The sequence below is a fragment of the Garra rufa genome, chromosome 12 (genome assembly GCF_049309525.1).
Source record: "Garra rufa chromosome 12, GarRuf1.0, whole genome shotgun sequence".
In the NCBI taxonomy this organism is placed as follows: domain Eukaryota; kingdom Metazoa; phylum Chordata; class Actinopteri; order Cypriniformes; family Cyprinidae; genus Garra; species Garra rufa.
In genome coordinates, this window is record NC_133372.1 from 14,929,115 (window position 1) to 14,943,153 (window position 14,039).

Here is a 14,039-nt window from a genome sequence, read left to right on the forward strand (position 1 = left end):
ATCCAACCTGAACTCATGACGAAAACGTACCCTTTGCAAGATGCAAAAATACGTACCGCCATGTACATTCCATGACATATTTGATGTGAAATGTCCACTGAGTGGCTCTAAAGTAGTGATTCCAGAACAGATGAACGTACATATGGTATGTTTTATATAACAGTTCTGACTTGAAATGTCCATTGAGTGGTGCTGTAACTCTAATGCTCCGTGGCATTTTAGAATAACATGTCGAATGTGACGTAAAAACGCAATCGCAAGCATGCCGTTATTAGCTTGTTTTTCGATCGCTCATCCTTCAGCTCTTTCACCGTGATTCATGTTTTTCCAAGTCCAATTCCGTGCCGGCTGAGCTACCGAGCAAGCTTGTTACGTCCGGAAAGCGAAACATATGGAGCTGAAATCATAACTGTGTACGAAAATGATTACAAGTGCTCGCTGTTGTACCGCCTCTAGTGTTCATTTCTGTTGGAAATTGCAGTGATATGTAATTATTAGTATGTATTTCGCGTCTTGCGAAAAAGTTACCACAGGTATGTTTTTGTCATGAGATCAGGTAAAAAGATTTAACTTAAAATAACAGTCTGTTCATAAATATATATATATATATATATATATATATATATATATATATATATATATATATATATATATATATATATATATAACTCATTCTGTACTCATTCTGTAATGCTTGAATAGCCATACAAAAATCTTGTAACAGATCTAGACAGGTGGAGCTGGGGGAGGTGGAGGGTTTCAGTTAAATGATCCATATTAACTCATACTCTGTTGCTTTCAGATGACTCCATTAGCATCCCCAGCGTGGTAAGTGAGCACGAAGCTTTCCTCCCCAGACTCATTTCCCAGCGGCGTTTCTCCAGTCACGCCACAGGCTCAGCTGCCACTCAGCCTGAACCAGGCTTGAGCACCATGCTGCCCAGTCACAGGTAAACAAACACCCCTCTTCACAACTAAAGCTCAATCAGACCAAAAACTGTCTATAACAATCTTATTTATCCAATCTTACCATATCTTTCCTTTTAAGAGAGGGCTGATCTACAGCTGGGGGGTTGCATGTCTTTTATTATTCCCCTAATCTTGTTCCCTGCCCAACTCTACAGTGAACCCAATGTGCTAGATGAATCCCAGGGGCTTCTGGAGGAGGGTAACCTGTCTAGGTACAGTGTCATGGCCCTGTGTGTGCAGTGTCTCACCGTCTGTGTGCCGGGGCTGGGCCTGCCTTCCCTGTTCATCACATCCAACTTGATTCCTCACTAGGAACTCTCTCTTTCTTTTCTCATCCACTCCAAGTCGCTATTTCTTTCTGTCTTTCTCTCTCTCTCTTGGCTAGGGACAATGATGCCCGTCTACGTTTTATCACTTTGTGGTACTCATGTCATCTCCAGTGAGCCTCATGGTGTCATGGTGTCCACTCATGTTTCAGGCTTTTTGCTGCTCAAATTGGAGTTCCTCTCTGGGGGGCCAATCTGTGGGGCTGGGGAGTATGGTATAGCAGGTGTAAAGTAGACACTTACACATTAGGAAATGTATTTTCTGATCTGATCTGAGATGAATCTCACAAAGTATTGTACAAAATGGCTTACAGTAGTCCATATTGGATGTTCACATCCTCCTGCTCACACTGCTATACCACCTTCTCTATTCCCCTTTGTTTTTTGTGGATGACATTACAGGTTCTGACCTGTGATTCATGTTTTCTTGATTCATCCCTGTCCCTGTGTTTGATTGGTGGAGGGCTATGGACTGATGGGGATTTGTGGATGGGACACATTTCCTCTTAACTCTCCCATTTATCAGGAGGATTTAACAGGGATTGTGTTCAGCTCTGCAAGCAGTTCGAGCTCATCAGCTATGTTTGTGTGTTTGTCCTTTGGTTTGATTCTGCAGGGTTGCCAGCGTACAGAGTGAACCAGGACAGCAGAATCTTCTCATCCAACCACCTCTTGGTCGTAAGAGAGGACTTAGGCAGGTAAGCTCTCACAGAAAAAAACACTTTTTTTGCATTCGGTGTATTATCTCAAGGCATAAAATTGAGGATTTGTGTTTTGTAGCTACGGCGACCCCTGCTGTCTATACAAAGGGTGCAGGATGAGTCTCGTGGACGTCAGGGAGCCAGACTCTCAACAACCCGCAGGAGCATTCAGCCTAAGAATAAACCACTTGACAGGGGTGAGTGTTGTTTGTGTAAATACATCAAAAAAGGAACTGAATCTATCTATCTTTCTGTCTGTCTGTCTATCTATGAGGCACCAAAGAGGAAATATATAGTTGTAAGTCTGAATATATAGAAGTGAATCAGAATATATACATATAAATCAGAATATATACTTTAAATACAAATCTGAATATATAAATGTAACTCAGAATATATAAATGTAACTCAGAATAGTTGTAAAGCTGAATATGTAGAAGTAAATCAATATATATTTAAAAATCTAAATATATATATGTAACTCAAAATATAAATCAGAATATATACATGCAATATATAGTTTTTAATCTGAATATAAGTAAATCAATATATATTTAAAAATCTAAATATATATATGTAAAATATATAAATACAAATAAAAATATAGCTGTAAATATGAGTATATAGATGTAAATCTGAATATATATAGAAATAAATCAGAATATATAAATACAAATCAGAATATATACATGTAATATATAGTTTTTAATCTGAATATATATAAGTAAATCAATATACATTTAAAAATCTGAATATATAAATGTAACTCAGAATATATAAATACAAATCAGAGAATATATATAAGTGAATCAATATATATTTAAAAATCTGAATATATAAATGTAACTCAAAATATATAAATACAAATCAAAATATATAGTTGTAAATCTGAATATATAGATGTAAGTCTGAATATATATAAGTGAATCAGAATATATACATATAAATGAGAATATGGGACGTTTCGTGAAATGCCGCAATAAAAATCTAAATATATATATGTAAAATATATAAATACAAATAAAAAATATAGCTGTAAATATGACTATATAGATGTAAATCTGAATATATAGAAATAAATCAGAATATATAAATACAAATCAGATTATATACATGTAATATATAGTTTTTAATCTGAATATATATGAATGAATCGATATATATTTAAAAATCTGAATATATAAATACAAATCAAAATATATAGTTGTAAATATGAATATATAGATGTAAGTCTGAATATATAGAAGTGAATCAGAATATATACATATAACTCAGAATATATACTGTAAATACAAATCTGAATATATAAATGTAACTCAGAATATATCAATGTAAATCAGAATATATAGTTGTACAGCTGAATATGTAGAAGTAAATCAATATATATTTAAAAATCGAAATATATATATGTAAAATATATAAATACAAATCAAAATATATAGTTTAAAATATGAATATATAGATGTAAGTCTGAATATATAGAAATAAATCAGAATGTATAAATACAAATCTTAATATAGAAATGTAACTCATATAAATACAAATCAGAATACGTACATGAAATATATAGTTTTAAGTCTGAATAAATACAAATCAAAATATATAGTTGTAAATATGAACATATAGATCTGAATAGAATCTGAATATCTAAATGGAACTCTGAAAATATACAGCCCCTATTCCAGAAAAGTTGGTACGTTTTGTGAAATGCCATAAAATCAAGATTATGTTATCTGTTCATTCTCTTTAAAAGGAACCCCGGGCATTAAGACTTGTATGTACAAGATTACTGTTGCCCAAAACTATGGGCATCCCCCATAGTCCAACATTTATATAAAACAATGTGGATTTTTTTTTTAAATAAGGTAAATCTTTCATGTTTTTTTCTACATATTTCATTTAGAGACATAATTTACGTTATTTTACGGCATACAAGTTATAATATCAAGGGTTCCCCTTTAACGTTTATTTAATTGACTAAAACACAAAGAAAAAAATTCCAATGTTTTCAGTGGCCAACTTTTCATTTTATTTTGTAAATATAACCTAATTTTGATTTTCATGGCTGCAGCACACTCCAAAAAGGTTGAGACAAAGGGAAAATAAAAGTGAAAAGGTTAGAGAATATCCAAATTAAACGGTTTTGAAACAGTTCACAGTAAGCAGGTGAAATGGAAATAGGTGAGGATATCATGTTTGGGTATAAAAGGAGCATTTCAGTCTTTGCAAGCGCAGTTGGATCGAAAATTTCATGACAAAAGTGTCAAACTGTAGTGCTAACAAAACCAACGTTATGAATTTGATTCCCAGGTAAACTGCATTAAGTAATAGTGTATACTAATAAATTTCGAGAGTTTAATGCATCTCTAATTTTTCCTACAGTTCATGGTGACCAAAAAAGGGTTGTCACTTTCACTGAGACCCAGCAGGAACAGGCTGGCAGGTCTCCCACTGCCACTCCCAGCCCCAATAGTGGCCTACCAGGGGTCACAGAGGTCAGGAGGCTGAGCCATGCTGCAGGAGGACACTCTCCTTCCGCCACATCAGAGTCCTCATCACCTAGCATCAAAACTGCCCAGCACAAACCACCATGGCCACAGGTCTGATTTTACCCCAAATGTCAGTTATAAGAATACATTGTTTAAATAAAAACAGATTGCAGATTTGTTGGTTACACATATGTAGGGTTGCCACCCGTCCCTTAAAATACGGAATCGTCCCGTATTTGAGAATGAAATTGCGCGTCCCGTTTTGAATCAATACGGGACGGGTTTTGTCCCGTATTTTTTATAATTTTTTCTAAAGCAGCGTCTCATGCAGTTAATCAATGCGGTAAAGCCAGCCGCGGTTCAGAAAAACACGGTCAAGCCAGCCGATTATAAGTGTGCGCGCATATTACAGTGATTACGGTAGTTTCAGAAACAACACAGAGAGAACGTGCTTGCAGAGCGCTTTTCATTTAGACGCCAAGGACTGAGAGATAATACTACAAAGTGCTCGTGAATTTTTACTTACTTATTAATTTGCATTTCAGCTTTAATATCCGTTTTATTTATTGGTGTAATTTTCGGTTCTTTTCTGAGAAATGGGACATTATTAGACTTTAGAGTCTAAAAAGTAGAAAAAAAAACAATGATCAGTTCTTATTCAGGACGGCCATATTATATGCAAAACTCATATGAAACCTTTTTACTGCAGCATTTTTGAGATATGGGACATTATTACATTTTAACGGGATATATATAGACCCCATTTCTAAAAAGTAAAAAAAAACAATGATCAGTTCTTATTCAGGACGTCCCATATTACTGCAGCATTTTTTAGATGACCCCCCCCCCCCCCCCGTCCCTTATTTTTGGGTCTTAAAAGTGGTAACCCTACACATATGCTTATTTTTAATTACAAAGTTTATACCCAGCTAACGAATATGTTGTAAGAAATTTTTATTAAAGGGTTAGTTCACACAAAAATGAAAATTAGCCCATGATTTACTCACCCTCAAGGCATCCTTTGTGTATATGACTTTCTTCTTTCAGACGATTCCAATCGGAGTTATATTAATAATTATCCTGGCTCTTCTAAGCTTTATAATGGCAGTGGACAGATGTTTCTGTCAAACACTCCAAAAGTAGTCCAATAAAGTGCATCCATCCATAATAAAAAGTAATTTAAAGCGTAGTAATCACTTTTCTCTAGCTTGCGCTAACTGTTCTGGGCGGATGATGTACAATATGTGTTGCGCATACGACGGTAAAAAGTGAGAAGGCGGCAAAACAAAACAATGGTCACGAATTAGAAGTACAAAATGGATTTGTAAGGAAAAATGTCAGAGGATTTCGATGTAAGCCAAGAGGAGACTGGTTTTCCTTTGCTTTAAGTAAGGAAACTTTGCTTCGTTTGCTCCTGTAAACAAACGTTGGTTTTCGCGAGATCATCAGCGCATGCGCTACGCATATATCTTACGCAAACTAGAGAAAAGTGATTACTACATTTTAAATCTGCATATTTTTCTTACAAAGACACATTGATTCGCTACAGGAGGCCTTTATTCACCCCCCGGAGTCGTGTGGAGCACTTTTTATGAAGGATGGATGCACTTTATTGGACTGTTAAACATAATTACCTGCCCATTGTAAAGCTTGGAAGAGCCAAGATCATTTTTAATGTAACTCCAACTGGATTCATCTGAAAGAAGAAAGTCATATACACCTAGGATGCCTTGAGGATAAGTAAATCATGGGTTAATTTTCATTTTTAGGTGAACTAACCCTTTAAATAATGTTGTTTCTGAATGCTCTATGAACTTTTAAAATGTCCAATTTTTAAAATGTTTTAGAAACTATTTTCTTGCTTATGTAAACATTAAAGGGATAGTTTACCTAAAATGTCAAATTCTGCCATTACTTACTCATTCCAAAAACCATTCCAAACCTGTTAGACCTTCATTCATCTTCAGAACACAAAATAAGATATTTTTGATGAAAACTGAGAGCTTTCTGACTCAACACAGACAGCAACACAACTGACATGTTCAAGGTCCAGAAAAGTAGCAAGGACATTGTTAAAATAGTCCATGTGATAGTGGTCCAACTGTAATTTTAGGAAACTACGAGAATATTTTTACGTTGTCCAGGATACATTGCGCCTTGTTTACATGCAGAGGAAGATGCACACTGCACATAAAAGACAGAGAGGTTGACTTGCAATTTTTGCCCAGCCTTACTTATCTGAACTAGAATATACAGACAGTAAACTAAGAGAGATGGACGTTCTATGTCAGAACGCCGACTCCTGCGTCAGCAGAACCACACACATGAGTCATGGTACTCTGCTGAATGCCCTTCGAAGACTGACACAGAAGAGAAGAAAGTGTTGAATAAAGTCGTTGTTTTTGCTCTCTTTGCGCACAAAAAGTATTTGCGTTGGTTCTTAAAATAACGGTTGAACCACTGATGTCACATGGACTATTTCATTGATATCCTTACTTCTATTCTGGGTCTTGAACATGTCAGTTCCATTGCTGTCTATGCAGGTTCAGTAAGCTCTAGGAATTCATCAAAAATATCTTAATTTGGGTTTGGAACGACATGAGGGTGAGTAATTAATGACTATTAATTAATGAACTATTCTTCCCTCCAAAGGCAAAGTGCAGTAACTACGCCAACACTGAAACAGAGAAAAATGCCTTTAAAGTTTTTACACAAGCTAGTCAAACATGTTGACACTCTCGTTACTCTGAACAAATAAAATGAACCAGGGAAAATTTTAACCAGGAGACTTTGCCACAAGACAAAACAGTTGTCACAAAGTCCATTTTAAGCCTTACCTCAATTTTGACCAAATGTGTAGTTACTGCATTTTGCCTTTGGAGGGCAGTATTGATTTCATCATTTTGCTAACATTATGGGAATGTTACATTTGAAACATTGTAAAACGAGTAGTGGCGTCTAAAAAATGTTAGACAAACTTCTAAAATATGAAAAATATTCCAGTGCATATTTTGTGCTAACGGTTTAGGAACATTATTAAAACCAAATAACTTTGAATGAATGTTAAATTAAAGTTACTGGAAGAACATTTGTTTATAACTTTGAGAGAACCTTACCAGAGCGTTATGGAAGGTTCTGAGAATGTCCCTGTTAGTTGGGTAAGTGCTAGTTTAAATATAAAATGGTCTATAATGTATGTTTGGGTGCACTGCGTGAGTTTTGAGTGGAGACATTATGTCTTTAAAATTGAATGTAGCCATTTATACCTCTGAATTCGAAAGCTTAAGTAACGCTTGCTTTATTTTGACTCTAGGCCTCTCAGTTTGAGAATAAAGACAGGAAAGATCAGGGGAGTGTAAGAAGCAGTCTTTCTCCAACCCCCTCTGCTGCCTCCAGCTCTACTTCCAGAGCCTGCTCCCCTCTTCCTCCTCCCCTCCCCATCCTGAGCACACCATCCCGACTGGCCCCAACCCAGATCAGAGAAAGTCCAGAGGATGAGGAGACCACTGGGCTTCTGCAAAACACAGACATCTCCCCTAGCACAGGAGAGGAACGTGGCACAGAGAACCCACTCCTGACCTCGCTGCTCTCTACACCCCACGCTCGCTCTCCTCTCCCCCTGTCCCCTGTTGATCTGGATCTGGACGAGTCTCACGTGTGAGAATGTCCAGCTTCAGGATTTAACAGTTCAATACTGTGGTAGTGTAACAACAGGAAGTGGAAAAGAAATCCTGTGATTAGTTAATGGGTTAGTTCACCCAAAGATAAAAATTAGCCCATTTTTTACTCACCCTCCAGACATCCTAGGTGTATATGACTTCCTTCTTTTAGACAAATGCAATCGGAGTTATATTAAAAATTATCCTGGCACTTCCAAGCTTTAGAATGGCATGGGCGTGTGTTTCTCTTCATCAGTCCAAAACAAGTCCAATAAAGTGCCTCACATGGCTCCAAGGGGTGAATAAACATTTCCAGTAGCGAATCGATGCATTTTTGTAAGAAAAATATCCATATATTAAATGTAATAATCACTTTAATTACAAAATTGCATCGATTCGTTCAGGAGGCCTTTATTCACCCTCCAGAGCCGTGTGAGGCACTTTATTGAACTTGTTTTGGACTGATAGAAGGGCAACACCTGCCCATGCCATTCTAAAGCTTAGAAGTGCCATGATACTTTTTAATATAACTCCCGATTGCATTTTTCTAAAAGAAGGAAGTCATATACACCTAGGATGCCTGGAGGGTGAGTAAATAATGGGCTAATCTTAATTTTTGGGTGAATTATCCCTTTAACTTGAATTTTTTGTCAACTCTTAACCACAAGGAAAGAGTTCAAGCATATTAAGCTATCATGGGACATCCGTTGCAATTAATAAGACATATTTATAAAGCACTGTGCATAATTCTACACACCAATGAAAGCTAATTACCATGTTGAGCCATGCAGTCTTTAGTGAGATTACTTAAGTTTAAATCAAATAATATAAAACATTGTGAAAATGATATAAAAACTCAGTCAGTATGTAATTATATAGATGTATTCTAAATATTTGTCATCTACTAAAGTATTTATTAATGTATTTAGAGGATTATATGAAAAATAGATATTTAGAATAAATATTAAAAATGCTTTATTTTCTGAAATCTGATGATGCTTGTATAATATTGATGCCAAATTTTTTGCCAAATATTTGTTTGCAAAGACAAATTCAAAGCGCCTGCCAATTTTCAGCGGGAACAAAATAGGATAAAATATTATAAATATTTAAATAATGAAAATATATTTAAATAGAAATATTCTAAGCATCTTCCCTGCTGTTGTTTGATTATGTTGGTGTTTTTGTCAGCGTAATTCAACTTCTGCTTAATCTAATTCATAAAAGAGCAATTCACCTACAGAACAAAATGTACAGATAATGTACTCACTTGTCTTTCTTTTTTTCAGTTATAAAGAAATTATGTTTTTTGAGGAAAACATTTCAAAATTTCTCTCCATAGAGTGGACTTCTATGGTGCCCGCGAGTTTGAACTTCCAAAATGCAGTTTAAATGCAGCTTCAAAGGGCTCCAGCCGAGGAAGAAGGGTCCTATCTAGCGAAACAATTGGTTATTGGAAGTTCAAACTCGCAGGCACCGTAGAAGTCCACTATATGGATAACATTCCTGAAATGTTTTCTCAAAAATAATTTCTTTACGACTGAAAAAAGAAAGACATGAACATCTTGAATGACAAGAGGGTGAGTAAATTATCTGTGAATTTTTGTTCTGGAAGTGAACTTCACAAATTCTTCTACATAACATTCGGTGTTAAAATAGTCAGTTGAGTATTAATTGAATGTCTCATACTCTTGTATTCAGAATGTAAAAGCTCAGCAGGCATTTTATGTTTGTGTGTCTGTTGCTTTGTGGGTATATTGATTTTCGTCTTATGTGTTACTATCTGTTGGAATTGTTCAAGAATAAATTTAATCATGTCATATTGTTTTAGACTTGTTGGTTCATTATAATTAGTATAATTACTAAATAATCCGTATTATTAACCCATTTTGTATCCATTTTAAGATTCGAAAGAACTAGACACATGATGGCAATGCAAAACAGTTTATTAGTAGAAAATAAGCAATTCTTGGAATGTAACTATCAGTAACAGCTTTACTTGTTGGCCATAAATGTCTCGAGGAGCTTAAAAAGCCTTTCTTCTCTAGAAGCAGCTTCTCTTTCTCTCCTCTCCTCTCTTTCTCTGTAGTCCCTTTCCTGCCTTTCTTCTCTAACCAGCATTTCTTTCTCCCAGCGTTCCTGTCTCGCAAACATTTCTCGTTCCCTCCTCTCCTCTCTCTCAAGCGCCTGTCTCTCTCTCACTTCTTCTCTCTCCACAGCCCTTCGATCTCTTTCAGCCTCCCTCTCCGCAGCCCGTCTGTCTCGCTCTTCTTCTCGTACTGCAGCTCGTCTGTCTCTCTCATCCTCCCTCTCTGTAGTTAGCCTCTCTCGTTCCTCCTGTCTCCTTTCCAGATCATGCAGGGCTGTCAGCCAGTCCTCTTCCTTTCTCTGCTTGATGGGTGGAGTATCCTGAGCAGATGAAGACACTTGGATAGGTGTGATGAAATGGTGGTTGAGGGGGGTCTCGCTACTCAGTGCTCCATCCATGATTGCGTACCACTTCCAGGTTGCAGTTGACGTGCCTCCCCCCACCATACTGAGGCTTTTGAGGTCCTACAGTAGATTAATACAATAAATACAGTTGCAATTAAAATTATCCAACCCCCCCAGAGACTTAAGTACTTTACAAATACAAGCTTTTCTGAAGATCCAGGACTTTATAACAATAGCAACTATAACAGATTACTGTCATATTAAAAGTGATCATGTCAATGTATAATGTAATATTTTTGAGTTCTAGGATTTTTTTTTTTTTTTTAACAAAGCTATGTCATAATTATTCAACCCCCCATTCAACATAGCTGTCTATGTTGAATGGGGATCTTAAACACAATTAAATCTTTAGAAACTCTAATAAAAACAGAAGCTTGAGCCCATGCATGTGCTGAAGTTTGAAGCGCAAATATGACAAAGTCAACAGAGCTCTCACAAAAGCTATAGAGAAGAAATAATTGTATTACTTCAGAAAGTCTAAGACTATTTGAAGATTTCCAAGACATTAAAAGGTCCTAGAGACACAGCTGGCAGCCTAATTCCTTAGTTTAAATGTTTAATGTGTTGTACCAGAAAACCTTTGAGGGTGTTGAAGAAAAAAAGCACAATTATCACAAAATTTGATTAGAACAATTGAGCAAAATCCTGCAATGTACAGCCAAAGACTTGTAAGATGACCTGACAAAAGGAGGAAAAACATTTCAATGTAGTGTATAAGAAGAACACTAGACGATTATAGCCTTCGTGTTGAGACATCTTGCCAAATACCACTCTTTGACCAAGAAGAACAAAAAGACCAACTTGAACATGCTAAAATTCATTTGGATAGACCTGTGGAGTTCTGGAATAATGTTTTATGGAGTGATGTTTCCAAACTGGAACTTTTTGGACCCATGGATCCAGCGGTATGTCTGGTGCAAGGAAGGCAAAGTTTATAAGCAGAAGAACACCATCTCCATCGTCAAACTTGGAGGTGGATAAGCAGAAATCATGACCTTATGAAGGAAATCATGGATTTTTTAAAGTATCAGGTCATTTTGACAAGAATTGTGATGCCTTTGGTGCAAAGACTGAAGCTAATGATCAATAGACTTTCTTGCAGGACAGCCTTGGTTCAGTGATTAATCGTAGAATGTTCTTGAGTGGTTTGTTTAGTCTCCAGGGCCCGTATCCCTAAAGATTCTGAGAATCCTCTCAGAGAGCTCCTAACTTAACCTAAAAATTCCTTGCCAGGAGTTTTAGCTTAGAAGTGATTCCAGAACATTTTCAGTGAACTCTGAGCAAGGAATGGATGGAAAATCCTATCTTAGTGAGGAGGTGTGGTTGACCCCGTTGCTAGGTATGAGTCATCATTTCAAAAGCCGTGACTGGTTGATCCTACAAGTTTGATGAAAATGAACTTTTGGTGATAATGAGCAAAGGATGTACCCTCAAATCAATAAGCATAATTATACACTCTAATCTTATGCAGACTGTAATTTTAAATAATATTTCACATTCAAGAAAATATCTGGAAAATTAATAGTAAGCTGTAGGGGTTATAGCCTAACATTAGAATCTAAAATATATGAAAACTTAAGCTCATTACACCCTGTTCAAATAATGATTCGTGTCTTATTTGCTCATATTAATATCCTAGCTGGCATATTTTGTACTTTCACTCCCATATGGACCCCATTGAAAACAAGATGGCCTATCTCAAGGGGCTGTCCTTAATGAAGTAGAAATTGCAACGTTACAACTCAGTGTGGTCTTAACGAGGGTAACAAGGCTCAGCTTTTATCAATGTCTGTGATTGCTGGCTGGTCTATTTATGAAGGCTTGTTAACAAATATCCTACAAACACAGAAAATGGAGAAAAAAGGAATCGCAAGCTGAACTGGACTGAGGAGCAAGGTTTGTTGCTGGCCCAGTTGGTGAAGTAATTGCATCTCTAAGGAGATCCACCACAAACATGATTCCTGCACGATCTAATCTGTAGCGTCTCAATAATTCCCTGTCATCCAGTGTTTGCAGGACATCTCTCCTGCCTCCTCTGTTGGCCATTTTGTGCAGCTGCTTAGGGGAACTCCTAAGCCACTGAAAGTCCTCTTCCCTGCTCTTAGCAGATCTCGCCGTAGGAGCCCTTTTAAGCGCTAGGAATCTTGAGGAATAGCTTTTATATTAACTGGGATTTTCTTGTCACTTTTATGGGAAATTCTAAGAAAACGTCATGACTCTGAGAATTTTCTTAGAATTTGGCCGCTAGGAGCCACTTTTTGCACAAAAATTCTTTAGGGATACGGGCCCAGATTTAAATCTCATTGAAAACATTTGATTGAAAGTGAAAACCAAAAATGTTCAGTGATCTAAAAGCTTTTTGAGGTGAGCAATGGGCCAAGATCGCAGTAGAGAGGTGACAGAAGCTTCTAAGCACTTCCAAGCAGTGTTTACTGGTGGTTTTAAAGAACAAAAGATTCTGCACTAAATTGACTTCAGGGGATTGAATAATTTTAAACATGAATGTTTCGAGCCAATTTGAATTTGATCATAATTGATCAATGTTACATTCTCAGAATCACTCAAATGTGTATTAATACACCGTTTTTAATTTGTTAAATTGTTTTCATAAAATATTGTTCTCCACAGCTAAATGTCTTGCAGGTCAAGGGGGTGAATAATTTTGATTGCAGCTGTATGTTTGTGACTTGCAAACATGCCTAACATCACCTTATACTTCTGTTTTAGATTCTCCCACTTCTTTCGAACCCATGCCGGTGTCACTTTCCCTACCAGCTGTTTCTCTTTCACATACAGCCTGTAGAATAAGAGCATCAAATAAACATGTCAACTTGACAAGACATAACAGCAGTGAAATCAGGACTGGATGTACTCACTCAAAGGCTTTGATGGCTGCATTTCTCTTGCCTGTAAACAGGCTGTTGTTACTGACTCTCCATACAATCAGATCTGCCGTGTTTGCATCAGTCCCTAAATGCAAAGAGACGACTGGTAAAGATATTTGCCTTTGACCAAGACTTGAAAATGGAATGAATCACATACATTGACAGATTCGCGATATTGGTGTATCAGCATGCTGCTACTGTTGCGGAATTACGTTTTGGGAGGTGAACAATGTAAATAAATCAGGCTACTAATAAACCGATACATTTTGTTTTAAATTGTTGCTACTTGCATTTAAAAATCCCATCCTCCGAGCCCATTTTGTTTTGTTTAGCATTGTTTTCTTCTCCTGTCCTTTCGCTCCTGAGGATGAGAATGATTTACAACGCATTACCGCCCCCTATCGTAAACTGAAACATGTTTTTCCCGTTTAAAATCAATCACAATTCCTAATAAAAGTTAAACACATTCTCCTAATGTTTTAAATGAGAATTATTCTAAACGAATATACTCTTAATG

The 14,039-nt window shown here is 36.5% G+C and overlaps 2 protein-coding genes across 2 annotated transcripts in view; one reads left to right on the forward strand and one right to left on the reverse strand.

Moving 5' to 3' along the window:
• Nucleotides 1–9,947, forward strand: part of unc80 (unc-80 homolog (C. elegans)) — a 96,558-nt gene extending 86,611 nt beyond the window's left edge. Inside the window, exons 58-63 of the mRNA XM_073852515.1 lie at nt 803–950; nt 1,125–1,181; nt 1,912–1,993; nt 2,076–2,193; nt 4,379–4,596; nt 7,799–9,947. Of these exons, the coding sequence (XP_073708616.1) occupies nt 803–950; nt 1,125–1,181; nt 1,912–1,993; nt 2,076–2,193; nt 4,379–4,596; nt 7,799–8,146 (971 nt within the window). The 3' untranslated portion in view covers nt 8,147–9,947. The remainder of the gene's footprint in view (nt 1–802; nt 951–1,124; nt 1,182–1,911; nt 1,994–2,075; nt 2,194–4,378; nt 4,597–7,798) is intronic.
• Nucleotides 9,948–10,072: 125 nt separating this feature from the next.
• On the reverse strand, nt 10,073–14,006 carry LOC141346704 (uncharacterized). The gene is made up of 4 exons (XM_073851644.1): nt 13,813–14,006; nt 13,514–13,607; nt 13,347–13,434; nt 10,073–10,697 (listed from the first exon to the last, which is right to left on the reverse strand). Exons 1-4 carry the CDS (start codon nt 13,838–13,840, stop codon nt 10,140–10,142), a joined length of 768 nt encoding a protein of 255 aa, XP_073707745.1. The 5' UTR covers nt 13,841–14,006; the 3' UTR covers nt 10,073–10,139.
• Nucleotides 14,007–14,039: the final 33 nt, after the last annotated feature.

Coding starts and splice junctions, on each gene's coding strand:
- LOC141346704 (XM_073851644.1), bottom strand. CDS start 13,840: ATGGGCTCGGAGGATGGGATTTTTAAAT. Junction 13,608..13,812: donor GGAGGATGGGATTTTTAAAT/GCAAGTAGCAAC, acceptor CTTTGCATTTAG/GGACTGATGCAAACACGGCA. Junction 10,698..13,346: donor ATCTAAAACAGAAGTATAAG/GTGATGTTAGGC, acceptor AATCTACTGTAG/GACCTCAAAAGCCTCAGTAT.